The sequence below is a fragment of the Triplophysa dalaica genome, chromosome 22, assembly GCF_015846415.1.
Source record: "Triplophysa dalaica isolate WHDGS20190420 chromosome 22, ASM1584641v1, whole genome shotgun sequence".
NCBI lineage: Eukaryota > Metazoa > Chordata > Actinopteri > Cypriniformes > Nemacheilidae > Triplophysa > Triplophysa dalaica.
Genome location: NC_079563.1, coordinates 19,003,869 through 19,024,214, shown reverse-complemented (window position 1 = coordinate 19,024,214; position 20,346 = coordinate 19,003,869). Strand labels below are relative to the sequence as shown.

At 42.2% G+C, this 20,346-nt stretch overlaps 1 protein-coding gene across 5 annotated transcripts; it reads left to right on the top strand.

Annotated features, from left to right (window-relative positions):
• Positions 1 to 9: 9 nt before the first annotated feature.
• On the top strand, positions 10 to 19,452 carry setd1ba (SET domain containing 1B, histone lysine methyltransferase a). Of its 5 annotated transcripts, none has more exons than XM_056737181.1 (19): positions 10 to 1,873; positions 2,309 to 2,426; positions 4,616 to 4,770; positions 5,090 to 5,188; positions 5,444 to 5,714; positions 6,501 to 6,622; positions 7,234 to 8,277; positions 10,809 to 11,552; positions 11,654 to 11,833; positions 11,945 to 12,038; positions 12,588 to 12,787; positions 12,979 to 13,060; positions 13,147 to 13,515; positions 13,603 to 14,964; positions 15,737 to 15,912; positions 16,019 to 16,144; positions 16,499 to 16,618; positions 16,698 to 16,835; positions 16,918 to 19,452. In XM_056737181.1, exons 3-19 carry the CDS (start codon positions 4,630 to 4,632, stop codon positions 17,089 to 17,091), a joined length of 5,442 nt encoding a protein of 1,813 aa, XP_056593159.1. In that variant the 5' UTR covers positions 10 to 1,873; positions 2,309 to 2,426; positions 4,616 to 4,629; the 3' UTR covers positions 17,092 to 19,452. The 5 variants fall into 5 exon arrangements, with proteins under 5 accessions (XP_056593159.1, XP_056593158.1, XP_056593162.1 ...); XM_056737184.1 differs by lacking the exons at positions 10 to 1,873; positions 2,309 to 2,426 and adding an exon at positions 4,251 to 4,443 and having other exon boundaries at positions 13,603 to 13,695; positions 14,461 to 14,964; XM_056737183.1 differs by lacking the exons at positions 10 to 1,873; positions 2,309 to 2,426 and adding an exon at positions 4,251 to 4,443 and having other exon boundaries at positions 13,603 to 14,049; positions 14,461 to 14,964.
• Positions 19,453 to 20,346: the final 894 nt, after the last annotated feature.

The window sequence follows — 20,346 nt, the reverse complement described above, 5'->3', positions numbered from 1 at the left end:
CGTTCACTATTAAAGATCAGGTAAAATAAGATTACCATTACCATGATATCCCCTTAAGCCCAAAACAATGACAAACAAACAAATCGTTTAAAAAACACATTCAACTTGGATTTGGTTTATTATGGTTTATTCAGATTGAACGACGTCGAATGATTTACATTCGGGGAAAAATAGACAAAAACAAATAGATCATATATATACAAAAGGAAATCGATATTTATCAGGATTTAATCATATTTAAGAAAGAAATGTGAGGATCCTTTGTGTTATACTTACCATAAACATCTTATATTGTCAAAGCCATCCTCTTAATTAAAATGTCAAAAGAAATGTTTAAATTAAGTATTACTTGATATTTTCCACGGTGAACCGTCGATTGGATATTCATCTGGTTTGTGTCGCCACACAGTTCATGTGGAATATTATACTGGGATGTAAAAAAACCAAATTTAGCACACTGGCGAAAAAGACAGCCAGCCCATACCAGTATCAAACACCCTTTTCAAGATCTAATACAATTCAAAAGACGGCCTCGAAAGGAAAAACTATACGAGCCGACTAATGGTGCGGCTTAATGTCGAAATTTGACGAGGATCCATTCCAGCTGTCCAGCGCGCAGATGAAGGCGCGTGGGGATATGAGCTTTACGCACACGTACGCAACAAAGAAACTAAACGAGCACATACCCAGTGGACTCTGTGCTTCTGTTTTTTCCCTTCTAAGCTTTAAGCTGTAGCTTAGAAACAGCTTACGAGCGCAGAATACAAAAATAAAGAGGATTTCCTTAAACACACGAGTGCCTCGAAATGGCCTCGTGACCCGCTTCGGAGCTGAGCTGGACGGCAGGAAACAGTGTGGTCGACACGTCCTCATTCTGGAATATTCTGACACCATTTCTGCTTGTGACTATAAAAGATCAACACAAAATCAACTCACACAAGCCACCACGAAACATAAAAGCGACATAAAGATCCTTGACGATTCTTGCGCAATCATTATTTTTACTCGCTGGTAAATAGGACCTGGCGTCGCCCCAAGCGCACAGAGGGAAGCATACAGTAAAAGATACAAAAGGCAATGACCTGATGATGAGATGTTTGTGTAATAGTATATTCCATACACATTCAGGCTGATTTAAATATGCAAAATGACATTGCCATAAACTGTGCAAAACACGACAATTTGCACACCACATACCGGCAACGGTGTTATCTATTCACCAGAAGATCTGAGACACCTTTAACTCCCCACAAAACCCAAGTGTTCCTTAGTGCGCAATCCTGCTTCTATTTTATCCTGCGTGCTTCACGTCAAATGATCCCCTGAAAAGCTGACGAATAAACTGCAGCGAATGTTCTCGAAAGGGGGAAGACCGAGAACAGAGGATTGTATAGTCCTGTTGTGCTTGATGATTGAAATACCACACAGTGTTCAGAGCCTTTCTCCGACCTTAAATGGTTAGGTGGGTGCAGTCGTATCCCGGACCCGTGGCATTCGTCCAAACACTCAAATTACAGCTGCGTTTTCGTGCCACAGGGTTTCCACCGCTTGGCGCAGCGGGGACGTCGGGGTTTTTATACGCAGACGATTTTACTGCTCAGATAAGCGAGTTTTATGCAATATCCTTCCTTCTCAAACATAAACCATTCTGCGTTCTAGTCGGTTTGGTTGTGAACGCCACTGCAGCATGTCAAAGGCTGAATCATTTGTTAAAGCGACCAACAACCTCGCCCATACATGGCGCAGCAGCCGTCCTCACCACAATGATGTCCTTTGTGTGAAGAAGCCATTTTGAAAAAGAGAACAGCAGAGAAGCCATTAAACTACACAGGCTAATTCTGAGGTCGCTTTGGACATGGTGCAGCGAAGTGAGGTGTCTAGAATATTCATTTTACACCTTTATCTATTTTGCTTACAATTATAAATGAATCCCCACAACAACATAAAAAGCAGATCAGCATTTTAAGTTTTAAATTGATTTTATAATTGATTTAATGTTACCTGTTAAAAACAGTGCTCCCAAGTCTGTCTAAAAACACAGAAGGTCCTAAAACTATTACCTTCGGAATGAAAAGGTGTGGAGGGTATTTTCTCTCCTCTGAAAGATGAAGAGCGAATGATTTTCTCTTGTCATCCTGTCTTCAGGAAGAGAAAGAGAGGGGGATTGTTTGCATATTGCAATATTTAAAAGTGGCTCAAGATTTTCAGGAGGTGCACTCGTTAGAGATTGCGCAGTTAGTTGTGTGAAATGGAGAATTCTTTTGAAAAGCCATGCCAGACATGGTTATTGTTGTTTTCTTTCTTTTAGGCGTCGCAACCCAACCCCCTTCTTTAAAACCAGTGTGAAAGGATCCGACGATGGGAATCAAAATGTTCCTCTTTCTTCACCGTATAGGCCTGATAAAATTATTGCAACAAATGTTAAGGTAAATATCTCTGTTAGTGTACTAATGGTCAGTGTGTGTTTTAAGTCGTATTGTCATCATGATATATAGAGAAAATGGTAAACTGTGCGCTGTTGAGAGACTAAATGTGTAATGAAACGAATGCTTGCCCTTGGCGCAAGGTCAGATATACAGTGTTGCCTAACAGCGTTCACACAGAAATGTTAATTAACAAAAGGATTTCCAATCCGTTATAAAATTAGAAATGTAAAATTCATTTTTTTCTGTCATGCCATAAGAGAGAAAAACAAGTGAATTCCTTTTTCTAGTCTTTGCTTTTTTCTAATCTGTAATTCTAAGCTATTTTGAATAGCTCATTTTCTGTAGTAGTGCGTAGGGTTAAAGCAGTCGGGCACAACAGGGGTGAGAATTAACACCCATAAACCCTAATCAATCATACCTGTGATTCAGCATTTTTGTAAAAGGCCAATCGTCCTTTCTCTCTATGGCCTGCCTTGTTTGCTGAAATGTGAGAAGCAATCCATTTAAATTGATGCATATACATGTAAGAAAAACAATCATGCAACAGAATGTCCTGAAGACAAAGGCTGGCTCAAAACTGTCATTTATCTTCAGGGACTACTGAAAAGAAATGAATCCAGTCAAATTTCAACAGAATGACAATAAACGCCTTTAATTTAGCAATACAACATTTTCCTGCAGCTAAATAAGCAAAGACAATAAAGATAAACTTACTTATTGATTAATGCAACCCTACCCCCTGAATAAGATAGGGCCTTAAAAGCAGTTGATCACTTTCATGTGTTATTTTTTCTTTTTAAACATTCTAGTTAGTCATATAAATCAATAGCAATTGGTTTATTCATTAGCATTTGACTAAATAATAAAATACTGGTGTATGGGTGTGCCATGACCTAGTTTGCTGGGACAAAGATGGTTTCCAGGAAGAGAAAAAAAGTTTAAAAATATCAAAGTGATATCATCCAACATTTAATCTTCCTTCTTCTCAGATCCTGTAAAGAGAAACACTGTAATGTATTAAATAGTCCATAAAAGGCTGATGAAATCAAGATTTAGATCCCTTTAGGAACAAAGGAAACCCATTTTGGCCATTGAGTTCCAGTGTAGGAGAAAATGGCTGCGCCTGCATTCAGCCTTCTTTCTGCTCTCTGTAGGAAGAACTGAAGTCTGTGCTTCTAATAGTGGAATCTAACGTGGTGCTTCAATCTGATTGGTCAGAGAGGGAACTGCTGTTAACCAGCCAATTGCCCAAGCACCGCATAATATCAAACAATGTTCAAATGCTTGAAAACATTGAGACGTGTTACAACCACTGTTACAACAACAACAACAAAAAGAAAACATTAGACAATGTCCCAGAAAAAAAAGTATATTTGAGGAAACCTTAAATCACTCAGTGAAGTCTCTTAGTGAAGCTTGTTTTACAGACAGACGGTAAATGAAACATCAAAACATATTCCGAGAAAATGTGGCAAACACGCATTTGAGTTTTAATCTAAATAGTTCGCGTTATCCGAGCGTGTCCCAATTCAGTTTAAACAACCTTCCCCTGCCTCGGTCCTCCATGTCCATCTTGTGTTTAACGTCCATGTAAATCTAGCAAGCCGATTCAACGCAAATTACGCCTTTGTTTTTCTATTCTAAAATCGACAAATACTGACTTTTTACTCGCGCGTCGCGCTTAAAGCCGCCTCTGCGCATTAAAACTATTCGCACGAAAAGAGCATTTTGGTTCAACGATTGAGGACAACAGTCTGAAAGTGCGTGTCGAAAGTGCCGCCGCGTCGGAAGGTTGAGATAGTGGTGTATTGTGGGAGAGACAGAAACCCCAGACTAGAGGCACACAATATGTGTTGGCTCGCAAAAAGGTGGCAGTATCTTTAAAACCATGTAACGTGATCGGCGAGAGGTTGAAGATCTAGCCGTTTGACGCAAAACTACTCGATCGGACACAAAATGTCCAGACCTGGAGAGAGAATTAAGCTAAATGAAGATCACGGTAGAAGGCAGAGTTCAAGTAAGCCTGCTCTTTTTTCTTCCTCTGTAATGTCTGTTTCGGTGACTGGGCTTCGCTTCTAACCCCCCATTTTCTACAACGTACTATTTGTGTGCAAATATCAATCTTTGTGCCGTGTCAGTGCTACATGATGAATTACATTTTCGCTCTTGTTTTTGCCTTATCCACACAGGTTTGGCGAACGGAATGGACAACAGCCATCCTGTCTGCAATTCGGGAGAGAAACGAAGTCACCATTGGAGAAGTTATAAGTTGATTATTGACCCGGCGTTGAAAAAGGGATCGCACAAACTCTATCGCTACGATGGGAATACCTTCAGCGTGCCGGTGAGTGAAACAAGCCGTTACAATGTTTCGTCCGGCGAGCGAAAACGGATACATTGACACAGTTTTTGAACGTTTTGTTGCGCTGAATGGATACAATGTAACTCGCATTGTAAACGCGCAGCAACAACTGACATAGCACATCAAAGAGTTCAACCAAAGCACAACTTTCATTACCGGCCACCCGTTTTAAATCGAAGTAGTGTCTCAATGGCGCATACTCGCACGGTGACTGGCGAGCCCTGCTTGAACAAATTGTGTTGTTTAAACTTCCTTAAGTGCAATGGTTAGATATCAAAAATGTTTTTTTTTGCTTTTGCAGAACCCCGGAATGTCTCCAGTTGACATGGTTAGAGACCCGAGAATCGGACGTCTCTGGACGAAGTACAAGGAGACTGATCTCCCGGTTCCTAAATTTAAGGTAGCCCAGTCACACCCCCCTGACACATGCACGCATTTGTTGCTTTTGATTATGCAGCGTATTTGACAGATCACCTCATGCGTTTAATCACACAATGTTTGCAAATAGTTTGGGACGTTTATGTTATTATTAACGATTTATGCATTTGTACGATGAGGCGAATGCCCTTCCTAAAACCCTTCCGACTGGTCACTGTGCGCCGAAAGAAGTCGGGTCTATTTCCAATAACCCCAGCGAGTCGTTCTTTTCCCCCAGATCGACGAATGTTACATCGGTCGCGTGCCCCCGAAGGAGATCACGTTCGCCAGACTGAACGACAACGTCAGAGAGGGATTCATCACAGACATGTGCAAGAAGTTCGGCGACATCGAACAGGTGGAGATTTTGTACAACCCGAAGAACAAAAAACATCTCGGAATAGCTAAAGTCGTGTTTGGAACTGTCAAGTCGGCGAAAGATGCCGTACAGAATCTTCACAACACGTCTGTTATGGGCAACATCATCCACGTGGAGCTGGACCCTAAAGGTAGGATCTGCGTTTGTTCAATTACACTATTAAAATATGATACTAGTGCTTTTTGATTTGTGAGTACAATTAACGCAAATGGCACGCTTGTAATTTGATTTTTGAATACATTGTTTATAAAGGCAAGTCACGTGTAAAAATTTACGTCGGTTGCTTGGTAACGCGCCGAAAATGTCCTGTCAGCAGCTGAGGGATTTGTTGTTGTTTATGCGTTGCCATTATGCCCTACATTTAAATTTTCACTTTAAATTCACTTTGTTTTAAAGCGTAACGACAGTTGTGTATTTAACAACGTACTTTAGATAAAGGTCTCTATTCAATAAGAACAAGAATATAAATGAAGGGGTTACCCCAAGTTCAAGCTCTGTGCAAATGGACAATTTCATAATGTTAAACCTGAAATTATTTCAGTCTTTTGCACTGAAGGAAAACCACACTGAGTTGTCATTAACCTTGTAAGAGTGAGATCCTGAGCACTGACAGCTCTAGTGGGTTCTCCCGTCTCTTAAAGAGACAGTACCACATCATCTGTGACAAACCTTTTTATGCATTTTATATCACGCTATCAGTTTTTTAAGGTTAAATAGTAAACCTTAATATTTAACAGATTGTCCAGAGTTGTTTTTGGGTGTAATAATTTTTTATGTTTGACAATAAATAATGTAAAATCATTGTGGGAAAACTGTGTCTCTCTGTTTTTAAGAAACGTGTATTATAACGTATTTAAATATTTGGTAGCTAGGAAACCTGTAGTATATACAACTTAATTCTTAATTGTTTGTTTAGGTGAAAATCGCCAGAGGTATTTCCAGCGTCTGATCAATGGAAGTTATACTCCACTCACACTTCCAGTTGGCGGTGAAGAGGCTTGTGAAGTTTCTCCACGCAGCCTGGCTGAAGCCCTGCTGGTAAAATAAAACAACAATGTGCCATTTCTGTAATTAAAAACGGATGCAAACATTTACCTTAAGCACATAACAGGCGACTAGAAATGCATGTATTTACAGATTTCTTATCAAATAGCACAGTTATTATATCTTAGGAAATATTTACAGTGGAATATATTAAGTTAAAAGTTATATATTTTTATAAGAATGTAATTACTGAAAATCATTGATTAATAGCTTTGCATGTTCAAAAGTTTAATTATTCTATTTTATACAAATAGATATTTAATGTCACTACACTGTATAACATGCTATGGAAGTCTCTCCAATAGAGGGTCTTTATCTCTAATCCAGTTTATCAGTGCAGCAGGTGGTAAAAGGGACAGCGACTAAAAGGCATCGTAATAACTGCATGCTATTTCGACATGCACTTTGAACTGTCCCTTTTGTTGTAGACATTATCACACAGTGGGACTGTGTACATGCAACGAACGGTGGCATAACTAATCCTTTTGTTTGAACAGTATGCACTGCGTGTTAAAGACATAAGTGCAACTTCTGCATACAGCATCCCTGCCATTCACTTGTACAATATATGTGTGTTTCTCACTGGGATGCAATTGTGTCAACAGGCATGCGAGCCGTTGCGTAGACTATCTGAAGGAGGGTCTTCTGCGGTCACAGGTCCTACTACACCAGGCAGCACTAACACGCCCGTGTCCCTTGACACAGCCTATTCCAGCCTAAGGCAGGACACACCACAGTCCCAGGGTACCCCACACACCCCGCGCCAGTCGGGCACCCCGTTCTCTCAGGACTCAAGCTACTCCAGCAGGCAGGGAACTCCTGCGTTCCAACCTAACCGTTCTGAATCCTCGGGAGGCTACAAGACGAGGAGGCATGACACCAAATTCCAGGACGCCTACAATCGCAGACCGGAGAGGCACTACGTCCACGGCACCGGAGGTGCTCACCGTGTCAACGTGGAGCCCCAGCAGCCCAGTTTTAAGCAGCATCAGCCGCCCGAGCCGCCCGCCCCTGCGTTCGCGCACACGCCGCCAGGGAACGCAAACTTCAAGACTGCATTCTCTCCTTATCAACCTCCGATGCCCCCTGTGTATCCCCAACCAGAGCCCCCCTTCCACCAGCCCGTTCAGCGGGAGGTGGATTACAGAAGACCCCCACACATCCCTCCTCCTCCGAGCACTGACTTTATGCCCGTCCGAGACAGACCTGTGACGCCGCCGATCCCCGAACCGCCCCCCGCACCAGAGTCCCATCCGGCCACGCCTCCCCCTTCAACGCCTGAGCCCTGCCCTTCGGTTGGCACCCCGACCCAGGAGTCAGAGCGTAATAGCCTGGACTCCCGCATAGAAATGCTCTTGAAGCCATTCCTTAACGAGCGTGGCGACTCGGACAATGAGGTGCGCATGGACGGGAGCCCGATTTCTTCGTCGTCCTCGCAGCTGTCACCCATTCCCCCTCAGCGGTCCTCACGGCCTTCGAGCACCGGCCTGGAAGACATCAGCCCGACTCCGCTGCCGGACTCTGATGATGATGACGATGATCCTATCCCTGGTACTGCTTCCCTCCTGAAGAACTCGAGGGCCATGTCGCCCTCCGAAGAGCACAATAAGAGCGCTTCGGGACAGACACCCACAGACAGAATGGACACGGTAAGGTCTAAGATACAACTTGTCTTAGTTGAACCGCACATTTTACAGTAATAATCAAATAAAAGAGCATGCAAAACTGCCAAATTATTAACAAAGGTAAAGCAAAACCTTCAACTGTTGCATGATAAGAAACTGTTTACATTCATCTGTAGTCACCGTGTCAGAAATTCTTAGCCAGAAGCTCAGCCACCCAGAACCATGATCCCTCCACTAGAAGGATAATTTAAATTTAAAGCTCAAATAATAAATGTGTTTTTACTTAATAATTAATGTAAGTGTTTTAACAACAATACAAGTTTCACATTCTGTTTGAAACCATCAATATGGCCTAGTTTACTGGCATCGTGTATTTGTATTACCAGGGTTTGTGCTCCTGTATTTAAAGTCAAAAATATTTCTTGTGATGATAGACATTGCTAAACTTGTTTTTGACAACAGAAATTCCTTTTCATGCAGTGCGTGTGTGCTGCTGTTTGGCAGGTTACAGGACCCAGGGGAGCACAGGAGTCACCCGCATTCAGTTTTTTTAAAGGGGCTTCTACTTTCTCTTTTGCTTCTTTATCATTCCCTCTTGAAAATTTTGAAATCCGGCCACAAACATGTTTCACATGCTGAACGTGTTTTTTCACTCCTTTTTTATACGTTGTAAGGTGTAGCGGGTTGAAAGGCTATTTCACCCATAAGAATCTCTTTTTTATTTTTTTATTTCAACAACAGCAAAAAAATGTCCAAGCTCTATTTTATCATTTCCTTTCTCTGGTCTAACACAAAGTAACACTTTTACATTTTGCACAAAAATATGTCATCATCTCATTTAGGATCCAAAGTGATGATAGTTCACCCAAAAATAACCATTCTGTCATCATTAATTCGCCCTCATGTCATTTCAACAACTGGCTTTCTTTCTTACACAGAACACGGAAGAAGATATTTTGTAGAATGTTATTGACTGGCTCCCATTCACTTTGGTTTTGCGTCCATAAAATAGAAGTGAACGTTGTCCGGTGCTGTTCGGTTACCAACTTTCTTTATAAAATCTTCTTTTGTGTTCTGGGAAGAAAGACATAAAGGTTTGAAATGACGAGAGGTTGAGGAAATGATGACAGAATTTATATTTTAGGGGTGAACTATTGCATTAAAGTATTCAAGTGATTTCAGTGGGTTAATTCATGTCTTCTGAGGGGAACCAATGAGATTCGAAGCTATCGATGTGCCGTAAATTTGAATCTAGCAAACAGATCTGTTTGTTAATTGTGTTTATTTTTATATCATTTTTATATTTGGTTGAGTTGTTCCTTTAAGTCGTTAAATTTCTCTGACAGAGGGTTCTGCACCTGTTTGCTGTTTTTGGGGTCTTTGAACACAGAGGTCTAGGCTGAAGTTCTGTATTTATGCCTGATGACGTCATACTCTTTAAGTGTTGCAATTTTGCCCATTCCAGCTGTTTGGGATAAATGATCAAAACAGTGCCAAATCTATGTTTATTTCACACATTCTTGGTTCAGATGGGCACAGTTAAAAGTCCCACTTATTGATCTGTATACATCTGCAATGTAGAATGTTAGATTCTGGTGTGTTGTAAGGATGTCACCGGAGGCTTTCTTGTAAATGAGCTTGTGTTGTGTTTGCATTAAAGCCCCCAGCCTTGTCCTAACCCATGAAATATGATCCGACTGTCGATGCCGCGTCTACTCTAAACGACACACTTTCACTTCCTTTTCTCCTCGCCTCAACATGAGATACAATGCCCAGCCGTTGATTAGCACACGCTTTACTTCCTGCTTTTAAGAAGCTGGACCATCAGGATATTGCTGTTATTAAACCTGCCAAACAATCCGAATTGTGTTTTATCTAAAAGCTTGGGTACCTTATTCAATATGTATTAAACGTACAACATCATCTTTGACAACAAGTTTGGACCCAATAAAGCCAAATAATAGCATTAAAGCATTTCATTTTACTGTAGAAGCAAATAGAACCTGCAGATTGTGATCAGTTGACAGATAGAAATTATGCTTTGCAATAACTGTTTAAGCATCTTCTTCATAAAATGTTTCATGGAATTCTACGTATTTTTAACAATGCAGCTTTCACATTATTTCATTACAAGAGGAAGAGGACTCATTTTGATTTCAAACATCAAGTTGACAAAGAAAATACAAATAATAAGTATTGGCTGCATGTTGTTTCAAATGAAATTTCAGTCCAAACTCCAGACCCGATGGACACTATTTATCCTGTTTGGTTAGCACAGAGATGCAAATTTAGCTAAATTTACCTTTTTTGAAGCTAATTTGCCTACTTGAAATGGGAAAAGAAAGGTTAACCCCCCACCAATTGTCATCAATTGCCCTCGTTGATCAAAACCCTCTGTGGAACAAAAGAAGATATTTTGAGAAATGACTCGGTGGTTTTGTGTTCATGCAATGGAAGTTTTATTTTTGGGTGAACTGTCCCTTTAAATATTTGCGAAAATCACAATGGAAACACACTTCACCTTGGGTAACAAAACGTTTTTTTCTTTTCTTTAGTGTCATCAGTCCTCCGGTGAAGACATGGAGATATCTGACGATGAGATGCCTGGCACACCGACCGGCAGCGGCGACAAAAGCATTGTGGTCAACTCTGCAGTGTCTCCAATGCAGACCATTACTATGGCCCCACCAGGGTTTCCTCCTCTGCCCCCTCCCCAGGCTGGTTTCCCCCTGCCGCTGCCTCCCCTTCCGCCCCACTCAACCGTTCCAGGTCCCCCACATCCCCACCTGGCTGCCCATCCGATGCTGCACCCATTGCATCCCTTTCCCCCTGGCATGATGCCTATGATGCAGATGGACCTTATGAGCGCCATGCCACAGTGGGGTAGCGTGCACATGTCCTTCCAGATGCAGACCCAGATGTTAAGTCGCATGGCTCAAAGTCAGCGACCGTATCCATACCCTCATTACATGGGCGGGGCTGCAGGTGCCGCAGCTGCTGTGTTGCAGTTTGGTGGTCCGTATCATCCTCATTCAATCGTTGGCGCCCCCGCTGGAACTGTTGGGCATGGGCAACCCTGGCCCTTACCTAACATGCCCAAGTTTAACCCTGCTGTACCCCCGCCCGGCTATGAACCTCAGAAGGAAGACCCGCACAAAGCCACTGTGGACGCTGTGCTTTTGGTTGTCATGAAGGAACTAAAGTCCATCATGAAACGAGATCTCAACCGCAAGATGGTGGAGGTCGTGGCCTTCAGGGCGTTTGATGAGTGGTGGGACAAACAGGAACTTTCTGCGAAGGTAAGTTTAGTTTCTTGCCTTTCTAGAAAATACAAGATAACCAAAACCAAAAGTTGCTGCAATGCAAAAGTTTAAATTCTAAATTCATCATGTGTCCTTAGGCTACATCTACACCTGTGAAGACAGGCGAGGCTAAAGAAGAGGAAAAGGAACGTGCCAAACCCAAAGAGACTATATCCTCGTGCTTGCTTGAAAACTGGAACAAGGTTGAGAGTCTGGGCTTCGAGGGAATGGGTCTCGGCATCGGCTTGCGTGGTGCTATCAGGCTGCCATCTTTCAAGGTACCAAACTGTATTTTTGTTAGTGTTTGACATCGGCATTTGGTTCATTTCTGACGCTGCTGTGTTATTTTACTTTAAAGGTTTGAGCAGTTGTCTTACATTTGTTTGCAGGTTAAGAGGAAACAGCCCCCTGAACCAACATCTACCAGTGACAACAAAAGGGTGCGACCATCCACACCTGTGGATGATGAGCTGGAAGATGAAGGTGTGTGTTTTGAAGTTTCAATCATTTCTGTACATTAATTAAATAATAGAAGCTAAGTAAAAGCAAAAAGCCATAAATCTCAGAAGGATATATATGGATGATCTGGTTTGATATCATCGCTGTTGGACTAAAATCTTGTTTCTCCATTTTTCATGATTTGTATTTTATTTTCTATGGGTCACCCTTCGTGTTTGTCTGTGGGATTTGCAAATTCAACTCATGAAACGTGATGGAAAAAGCGCATAATGAAAAAAATTCAGTGTTTTGAACTTCTACAGTTTTGGAAATATAAGCATTCTGTCAGATAGCGGTGAAGTATTGCAGCATGATGGTAGAACATTTGAGATAAGCTGTTGTCAAACCAAGGCTTTGTGCATTAAAAGCATAGCAATGGAGTTCTTTAGTCATCTTCATTATCTGATAGAGAATAAACAGTTATTGATAAAGTAAGAATTAGTTGTTACTGCAATACGTGTTTTTTTTTTTTTTAAAGACTTTAGGTGATTTATGTGCCAGCTCTATAAACTAACTCGTGAGGCTGATTTTCAGAGTCCGAAAGAACAGATCTTCACCCGGACGGAACCAGGCCGGATAGTGCTGCCGCCTCTGCTAAGCGAAGGCCAGCCAGACCTCTGGAGCTAGACAGTGAAGGTGAGGAGCAGGAGGAAACCTCTGGCAAAGAAGAGTCACTTTCAGAACGTGAAGAGGAGCCAGAGGAAGACATCTCTGAGAGGTTATCTCCTGCCAAGGTCAGTAACAATTCACTTTATGTACCTGCATTCGAGGTAAATCAAAGTTAGATGAACCTTAATGTTTTAAGAGTTTGTGATGGTGGTCTTTAAGTAATTCTCCCGTGTCAACCATACTGTATATAATTATCCAATTGTTTCTTAAAGATTGTTTTTTTTTACAAAATTACGTAACAAAAACTTGCCCTCAGGATATGGTGGAAGAAGACGACGTTGAAAACAAGAGTGAATCAGAATCCAGTGAAAGTGACTCATCGGACTCATCAGATGACGGTAATGACTCTGAGTTTAATGACCGGTCGTGAATATTGTGCCCTTTTGGTTAATGAAATGACCTCCACCATATTTCCTCTCCTCAGAATCTTCAAGCTTGTCGTCCTCCAAATCTGATTCAGATTCCTCCGAGAGTGATAGCTCGTCCGTCTATGAATCAAGTTCAGAGAAGGAGGAAGAAGAAGAAGAGGAGGAAGAAGAAGAGAGAGCAGTTGGAATCGATGATGAAGCGCAAACCTCATCGTCGTCATCATCTTCCTCACCCTCGTCTTCTATTGAAGAGGAGGATGTCAAATCTCCCTGTACCACCATAGAACCACCACCAGAGGAAGAGGCAGAGTTGAGTAAAATAGAGGCGTTAGAAGAGTCTGAGATCGGTCACAAACACGCAATGGTAAACTCGAGTAAAGTTGGTCTTGAAAGCCTTCGACCCCCATCGCCCAAAGAACTGCCAGGTAAGAATCTTTACTTTACTCGATATACTGACGTGTGTGTTTAGTCCTAAGTATTATATTGTGATTGGTTGTCATTTTTCTTTCTAGTTGAGGAACCTGATATTGACTTAGACGTCAGTGTTTCTGTATCCAGAGCGAACCTGGAGGATGTCTGTAGTTTGCGACCGGCCACCCCAACAGGTGCGTTTGCTGACAGCGATCAGGGCAGTAAACCAAAGATCCCCGTAGAAGAAGAAATCCCCCGAACCCCTGGTCGCGACGGCCCGCTTCCTCTAGATTCCGAAGCCCCAATCCCTCTTCCTCTTTCTGCTACTTCCATGCACCTTCCTCTTCCCCCCAACCACGCCCTCGAAGTACGCCTCCTGCAGGCCCCTGAGACTTTGCCAGATATGCCAGTTCGCGGGCGCTTGCCTACAGAGGAGGACATCCCGCGTACGCCAGGGAGAGACCTCATGGACCGACCTCGAGGTTTGGGCAAGTCTCAAAGCATAGATACTGTTCCAGTGACACCAGGCAGTGACACCCCGCTAACAGGTAACAGCTTGTGCTCCCCGCACATTCCCAGCAGCCCATTCTCTTACCCCGCCCAATCCCCTGTTCTCAGTGCCGGTCTACCTCGGACTCCGGGACGGGAACTTACTTTTACTCCAGCTTTTCCTGACTCTGCTGCTTTGGTTACGGGCCTTCCCATTCACAGAAAGACCTCTTCTGAAAGCTTGGAGGAGAAGTCTCTTTTCAAAGAGCCTCTCCTCAGCGCCTCTCCGCAGGCTAGCCTACCTAACAATGCCGCTTCCTCTCCTTTCCCTGGTGCTCCCCTTCCTGCTGCTTCCCTTCAGGAGCTGGCTCTGCCTCCCCGAGGCTCCTCTCCTACTTCTCTCGACGCTTCCTCCGCCACTGTTCCCAAAGACCTACCTGTTCCATTGATAGATCTTCCTGTACCCTTAGATGCAACACAGCCCAAGAGGAAACCAGGACGTCCAAAGTCTAAAAAGGTGCCCTTGGTTTCTCCACACGACGATCAAGAGCCTCCCGCTGCGATCATGGCCTCCTTACCTCCAGACTTTCCGGCTACGGGTCGCTCTCCAGAGACCTTCAAGGAAGAAGATAGCGACTCCACAGCCATGGAGGACAAAGAAAACCAACCTCAGTCAGTCATACCCGAGGTGGACGATAAGCTCTTCTACGTGGAGGAACCCATTCAGAAGACACGTAGGCAGAGGCGTGGCTGGGAGGAGCTGTTGCGCTCCATGCACGTCCCTGTGACCTCGCCAGCTCGGCTCAGCTTCCAGCCTCGCTCAGATTTTGAGGAGATGACCATCTTGTATGACATATGGAATGATGGCATCGATGAGGAGGACATGCGCTACCTTAAGGTCACCTACGACGAGATGCTTCAGCAAGACAATGGCAACGACTGGCTCAACGACACTCTCTGGGTTCAGCATCCTCATATCCTTCATTGCTACCATCTTCTTGAGCTTTCAGCTGTCTTCTTGATTCGTTTTGTTTCGTGTGTGTCATTTTACTTAGGCTGTTGTGTGTTTGTTTTACAACCTTCTCCAAACAGGTTTCCCATCCAGTTTGCAATTGTTTGACTAAATTAACCAGACTCATGTTATTATTGCAAGATAGTCCAATCTGTTAAGTTGCTCAAACCAACCATCATTTATTATAAGCACCTAGAGCTTTTGTTTTTTGCATACTGAGGTTTCGGACATACTATTCATGACTCATACTCATTTTCGCCTACTATATATTAAGGAAGTGGGCGATTTTGGACGCAGCATGTGTGTAAATCATTCTTCTTCTGTGTGCCACATTTGGAGTTTCTGTGCGAGAGTGCCCTCTAGCTTTCGGATGTTGAAACGTTATTCATTGAGGCAACTGAGCATAAGAATCTCATTATATATCGGCCAGCCCTACAGCCACAGTTGATTTACTTTTTAGGTTAGTAAAAGTTTTGCATGTTCTTTAAAGGTCCAGTGTATGAGATTTATCAGATTCTGTGAGGTTGCCAATTACTCACAAGGTTATAAAAACACAAGGCTTCATCATGCAAGGTATTTATACACCTGTGAAGACATAGTTGTGTATATAAAATAACATTTCTGTCAATAGACCCTCCAAAAAATGACACATTGGAACATTATACGTTGTAACCAGCACTGGTTTTTGAGATGCATTTATTGTTGCAAGCTGTTTTTCCTTGACTTCTCCGAACCTACCAACATGGGCATCGTATCGGGGGCGAAACGGAAACGGAAAGAGGACGGCATGCGGGACCACGTCACTGGCTGCGCTCGCAGCGAGGGCTACTACAAGATCAGCAAGAAAGACAAAATGAAATATCTAAACAGCTCACGCTTGCAGTCGGAAGAGCCTGACATGGACACTCAGGTAGGCTGCAGTCTTTAAATACTGATGTTTACGTATGGTTACTTATTAAATACTTGAATACATTTCCTTTTCTGAAAAACCTTCATGTTTATTTGTGTCTTCACAGGGGAAAAGTATTCCAGCACAGCCCCAAGCGTCTTCTAGGGCAGGTTCAGAACGAAGATCGGAGCAGCGACGGCTGCTGTCGTCCTTTAGCTGTGACAGTGATCTCCTCAAGTTCAATCAGCTCAAGGTAAGACAACGATTACAAAAAATAGACCTTTCAGCACCAACAACATAAATGTTATGTGGCCCAAACCTAACTTCTGGTAGAGCCCCGCAAAGAATCAAGAACTAAGAAGTCATTTTAATTTAATTTACTACAAATATAAATTAAATAAAAACATGTAGTCATTTATCAGACGCTTTTATCCAAAGCGACTCGCTCAGAGTTCAGGGAGAGATTAAGCAATATGTCATACAGGAGCAATAATACAAGAGATGCTAACACCAAGTTACCCAAAATTTTTAAGGCACTTCAATCAAATTGTGAAAATCCGATCCTCATATAACATGAGCCGTCGTTTAATGATTCACTTCTTTGCAGTTCCGTAAAAAGAAGATCCGGTTCTGTAGAAGTCACATCCACGACTGGGGTTTGTTCGCCATGGAACCCATCGCTGCTGACGAGATGGTTATCGAATATGTCGGCCAGAACATTCGACAGGTGAGCACGAAGCCCGACTTCATTTTCGGCATCACATCTTTTGGACCGTCTGTGCCTGACGGTTGGTTTTCGTTTGCAGGTTATTGCAGACATGCGAGAGAAGCGCTACGAGGAAGAAGGCATCGGCAGTAGCTACATGTTCCGTGTGGATCACGACACGATTATAGATGCCACCAAATGTGGCAATTTCGCCCGCTTCATCAATCACAGTTGCAATGTGAGTTTCAACCGTCTTTTTACTTTGCTTTGGCTAGCTTTAGGAACCATGTTTGACCACATTTGTTCTCGATGTCTTCTAGCCAAACTGTTATGCCAAGGTCATCAGTGTGGATTTGCAGAAAAAGATCGTCATCTACTCCCGGCAGCCAATAAATGTTAATGAGGAAATCACCTACGACTACAAGTTCCCTATCGAGGACGAGAAGATTCCTTGCCTGTGCGGTGCAGAGAACTGCAGAGGAACCTTAAATTAACCGTGGTCGGTAGGAACCTTCTTGAAACATGCACTGCCCGACAAGCCCAGACGCCCTGTCTTCTGGAGACACCATGCCATAACCGCAGGGAGCTACAGAGGAACCGGTGGGCGAACCGACACGTCCACTGGATATAATGTGCAGCTAAGTGTCTGGGACTTCTTTTTGTACTTTCACGAATGTTTACGATTTAAAGGTGCTCTTTTAAGCATACGAGATGAGTTTTCTACCACTTTCCGTCGACCTCCGTCGGACCTATTTTTCCCTAAATTGTTTGGGTTTGTCTAGTGCCCGTTTGGCAAGGTTTGTCTTTCCCTTGGAGCGCCCGGTTTTCATCAGCCCCTTTTCCCTCAGCGGTTTGGTCATGGAGAGACCTGCCCATGCCCGAACATTTCAAGCTGAGCATATCGTTCCCACAATCATGTGTTGATTCATTTAGGTTAAAAAGGAAATTTAAGCTGACGTGGGTTTTCACAACATAATGCAAAAAATGTGAAACCAAGAAAGACTGTAAAGTGCCCGGAAAAGGTTTAGTATTCTTTGACACTAAGCGATGATGGAAACTGGGTAAATTACCTTCAGTTTGTGGAACGTTCGACAAAAGCACACCTGCGTCGGCCTTGAAACAAATGAGCAGAACAGGTCCACAGCTCAGGCAAATTTACACAAAGCGAATCGCACCCTCTATTTAACTTGAGCCAGCGACGCTAACATGACCTAAGGACCGGGCCATTTTATAAAAGGTCAAAAGCAAGTCAAACAATACACTACACTTGTTCTTTCATTTTATCAGACAATCTTCTAACATCACTGTGGAAATGTAAGTGCGTGTGCTGCCCCCTACTGTCTGTGACATGTAAAGACTGAAAACGCTGCTGACCTCTCAGAAGCTGTATGGCTTAGTATTAATTCTGCTTCTTGTCCCGCCGCATCGGCTCACTTTTTAAAGTCAAGACAACAGTTTGCACTTGGCAGATAAACATGTGGAGGTCCAATTGGCTTCACACACATCCAGTCACTTGTGGTTGAGAAATTCTTGACGATGTAGACGGAACAATGCTGCTATTCTGTGATACTGCAAACACACGGCTTTCTCCACCTGTTCACTTTAAAAATGCAAATCCACCTGCACTTGTTTCAGGTCTTGTTTCGATTGGTGGTTTTTAAAGTGTTAAGAGTGATCTATGTGTGCGGTGATGGTGAATTCAGAGAGAACCTCACGCTTTTAATGATATGTCCATGAATGAATCGAAGAGAGAACTTAAGGTGAATAATAATATATAATCTATCCGATCTTGTATGACCAGTGTTGAGGATATCAGGCCCTGAAAGTATTAGGTCTCAGACCTGCTCTGCTCCAAGTCAACTTGAAGTTGTGTGGTACGAAACAAGCAGTCGTATACAGTGCCAAATATGTACTCGAGGACCTTTAAGTGTCGCGGCTCCAAGGGCGAACATGTTTTCCACTTTTCTCCTGTGTGTGTGTATCTATAAATGAACTGATAGTAGAATCTGTTCCCCTGGTACGTGTTGATGTCACTTCTGCTCAGTATTTAACATTCAAAATGTGTTCAAAGATTTTTCACAGCTCGGCCAAATTTCCCCTCCGAAAACAGGATTTGTCATCTGCGAGACAGCACTGGTTCACTGTGTTTTTTTCTCTCCTGATTTGGTTGTTTAGACATGCACTAGAGGCCGCCACCCCCCAGTCTAACCCAGCTATAAATCTCCTCCTTTACATTCGAGCGCTCAGTGCGTAAGGTCTCCTGATTTTTGTTTTAAATATGTTTATACTGTACAGCATATGGTCATTTGTAAAAAGAAATGAGGCTTTTTTTATCTCGACGGGGAGTGACGATGCATCGTTCTGCTTTTATGAGCGACAGGTGGAGTATTTAAAATGACTGTTTTTCAGGGATCATTCTACGAAAAAAGATAATTTAAGGAAAGAGATGCATCTTGTACATAAAACAGATTTGTACTTCCTTTTGAAAGATTGTTTCTTGTGGAAACGTCTTTTTTTTCTGCCCGTTTTCCTTTGGATTCTCACGTGTAAATACTTTAACTGTGAATATATAAATATAAATATATATATATTTTTGTTCCTGAGGATTTGATACAGTGTCAGGGCTCAGAATGGTCTATCTGACATTGAGCACAGAGAGCTGGAGGCAGTATGTTCAGCTTGCGTCAAGCTTTACTCTTTATTTTTGGTTGTAAATTCTATGAAAATCTGTTTGCAGTGTGTTGGGGGGAAGCATTATCATTCAGAAATGGCAGGGGACACGGCTCCTGTCTATTTATTATACCACAAATGTATGGAAAAAAAGATCATGGAAAAAATAAAGGATTTTTTTTCAATCTGTCTCGATTTGCTTCTTTTAATCGCTTTAATGTCATCGTTTTCTGAGGATTTGAATTCCTAGACGTGGAAGTAACAGAGGTGGGCTTCAAATGTAAGAGCTTGATGTCACATATTTGTGTCGGCTGGAGGTCTTGGCACGCTCGTGTCCTGCCATCTGCTTTTCTTATTGCCTCGTGTTACATAAGCCGTGTGAAGAGTCCACCTGTGGTTTTAAAGTTAATTTGGTGGCTTATGTCATGTTTTTTAAAGATATGGTTCACCCAAATATGAAATGTCATTGTCGTGGCCAAAAGACATGCAATATTAATGACATCACACGCTGCAAAAAAGGATATTCTTACTAAGCATTTTTGTCTTATTTTTAGTGAAAATATCTAAATCAATATACAATTACTTGACAAGAAAACTCACCAAGGATATTTAGTCTTGTTTTATGCAACGAATGTAAGAATAAAGTATGTTTACATAAGATTAATTAATTTATCTATTAGATATTATTAATAAGAATGATATTGCTTGTTCTTTAAACACCATGCACTGTGCTGTGTTTTACATTTCTGTGTTTTTCTGTTTTTCTTATTCGCTTCTGTAAAGCTATTTTGGAACAATGCACATTGTGATCAGCGCTATGTAAATAAATTGAATGGAATTGAATTTATTGTAAAAACAAGCAAAACAAATCTGTCCATGGGGTGAGAAATATAAACTTGAATTAAGTTTGACCTTTTTAGCACCTTATTCAAGTTTATTTTTCTCACCCTGTGGACAGATTTGTTTTGCTTGTTTTTGGCGTAAATTTACTTAATTCTTATATTATTTTTCTTAAAAAAGGACCAAATATCTTAGGTCACTTTTCTTATCAAGTAATTGTATTTTGATTTAAGAATGTT

What these genes read in the sequence shown, in the direction of transcription:
- setd1ba (XM_056737179.1), top strand. Translation starts at nt 4,383, where the DNA reads ATGTCCAGACCTGGAGAGAGAATTAAGCTAAATGAAGATCACGGTAGA. An exon ending in GCCTGGCTGAAGCCCTGCTG is followed by an intron (nt 6,623 to 7,233) that starts GTAAAATAAAAC and finishes TTGTGTCAACAG; the next exon opens with GCATGCGAGCCGTTGCGTAG. An exon ending in CCACAGACAGAATGGACACG is followed by an intron (nt 8,278 to 10,808) that starts GTAAGGTCTAAG and finishes TCTTTTCTTTAG; the next exon opens with TGTCATCAGTCCTCCGGTGA.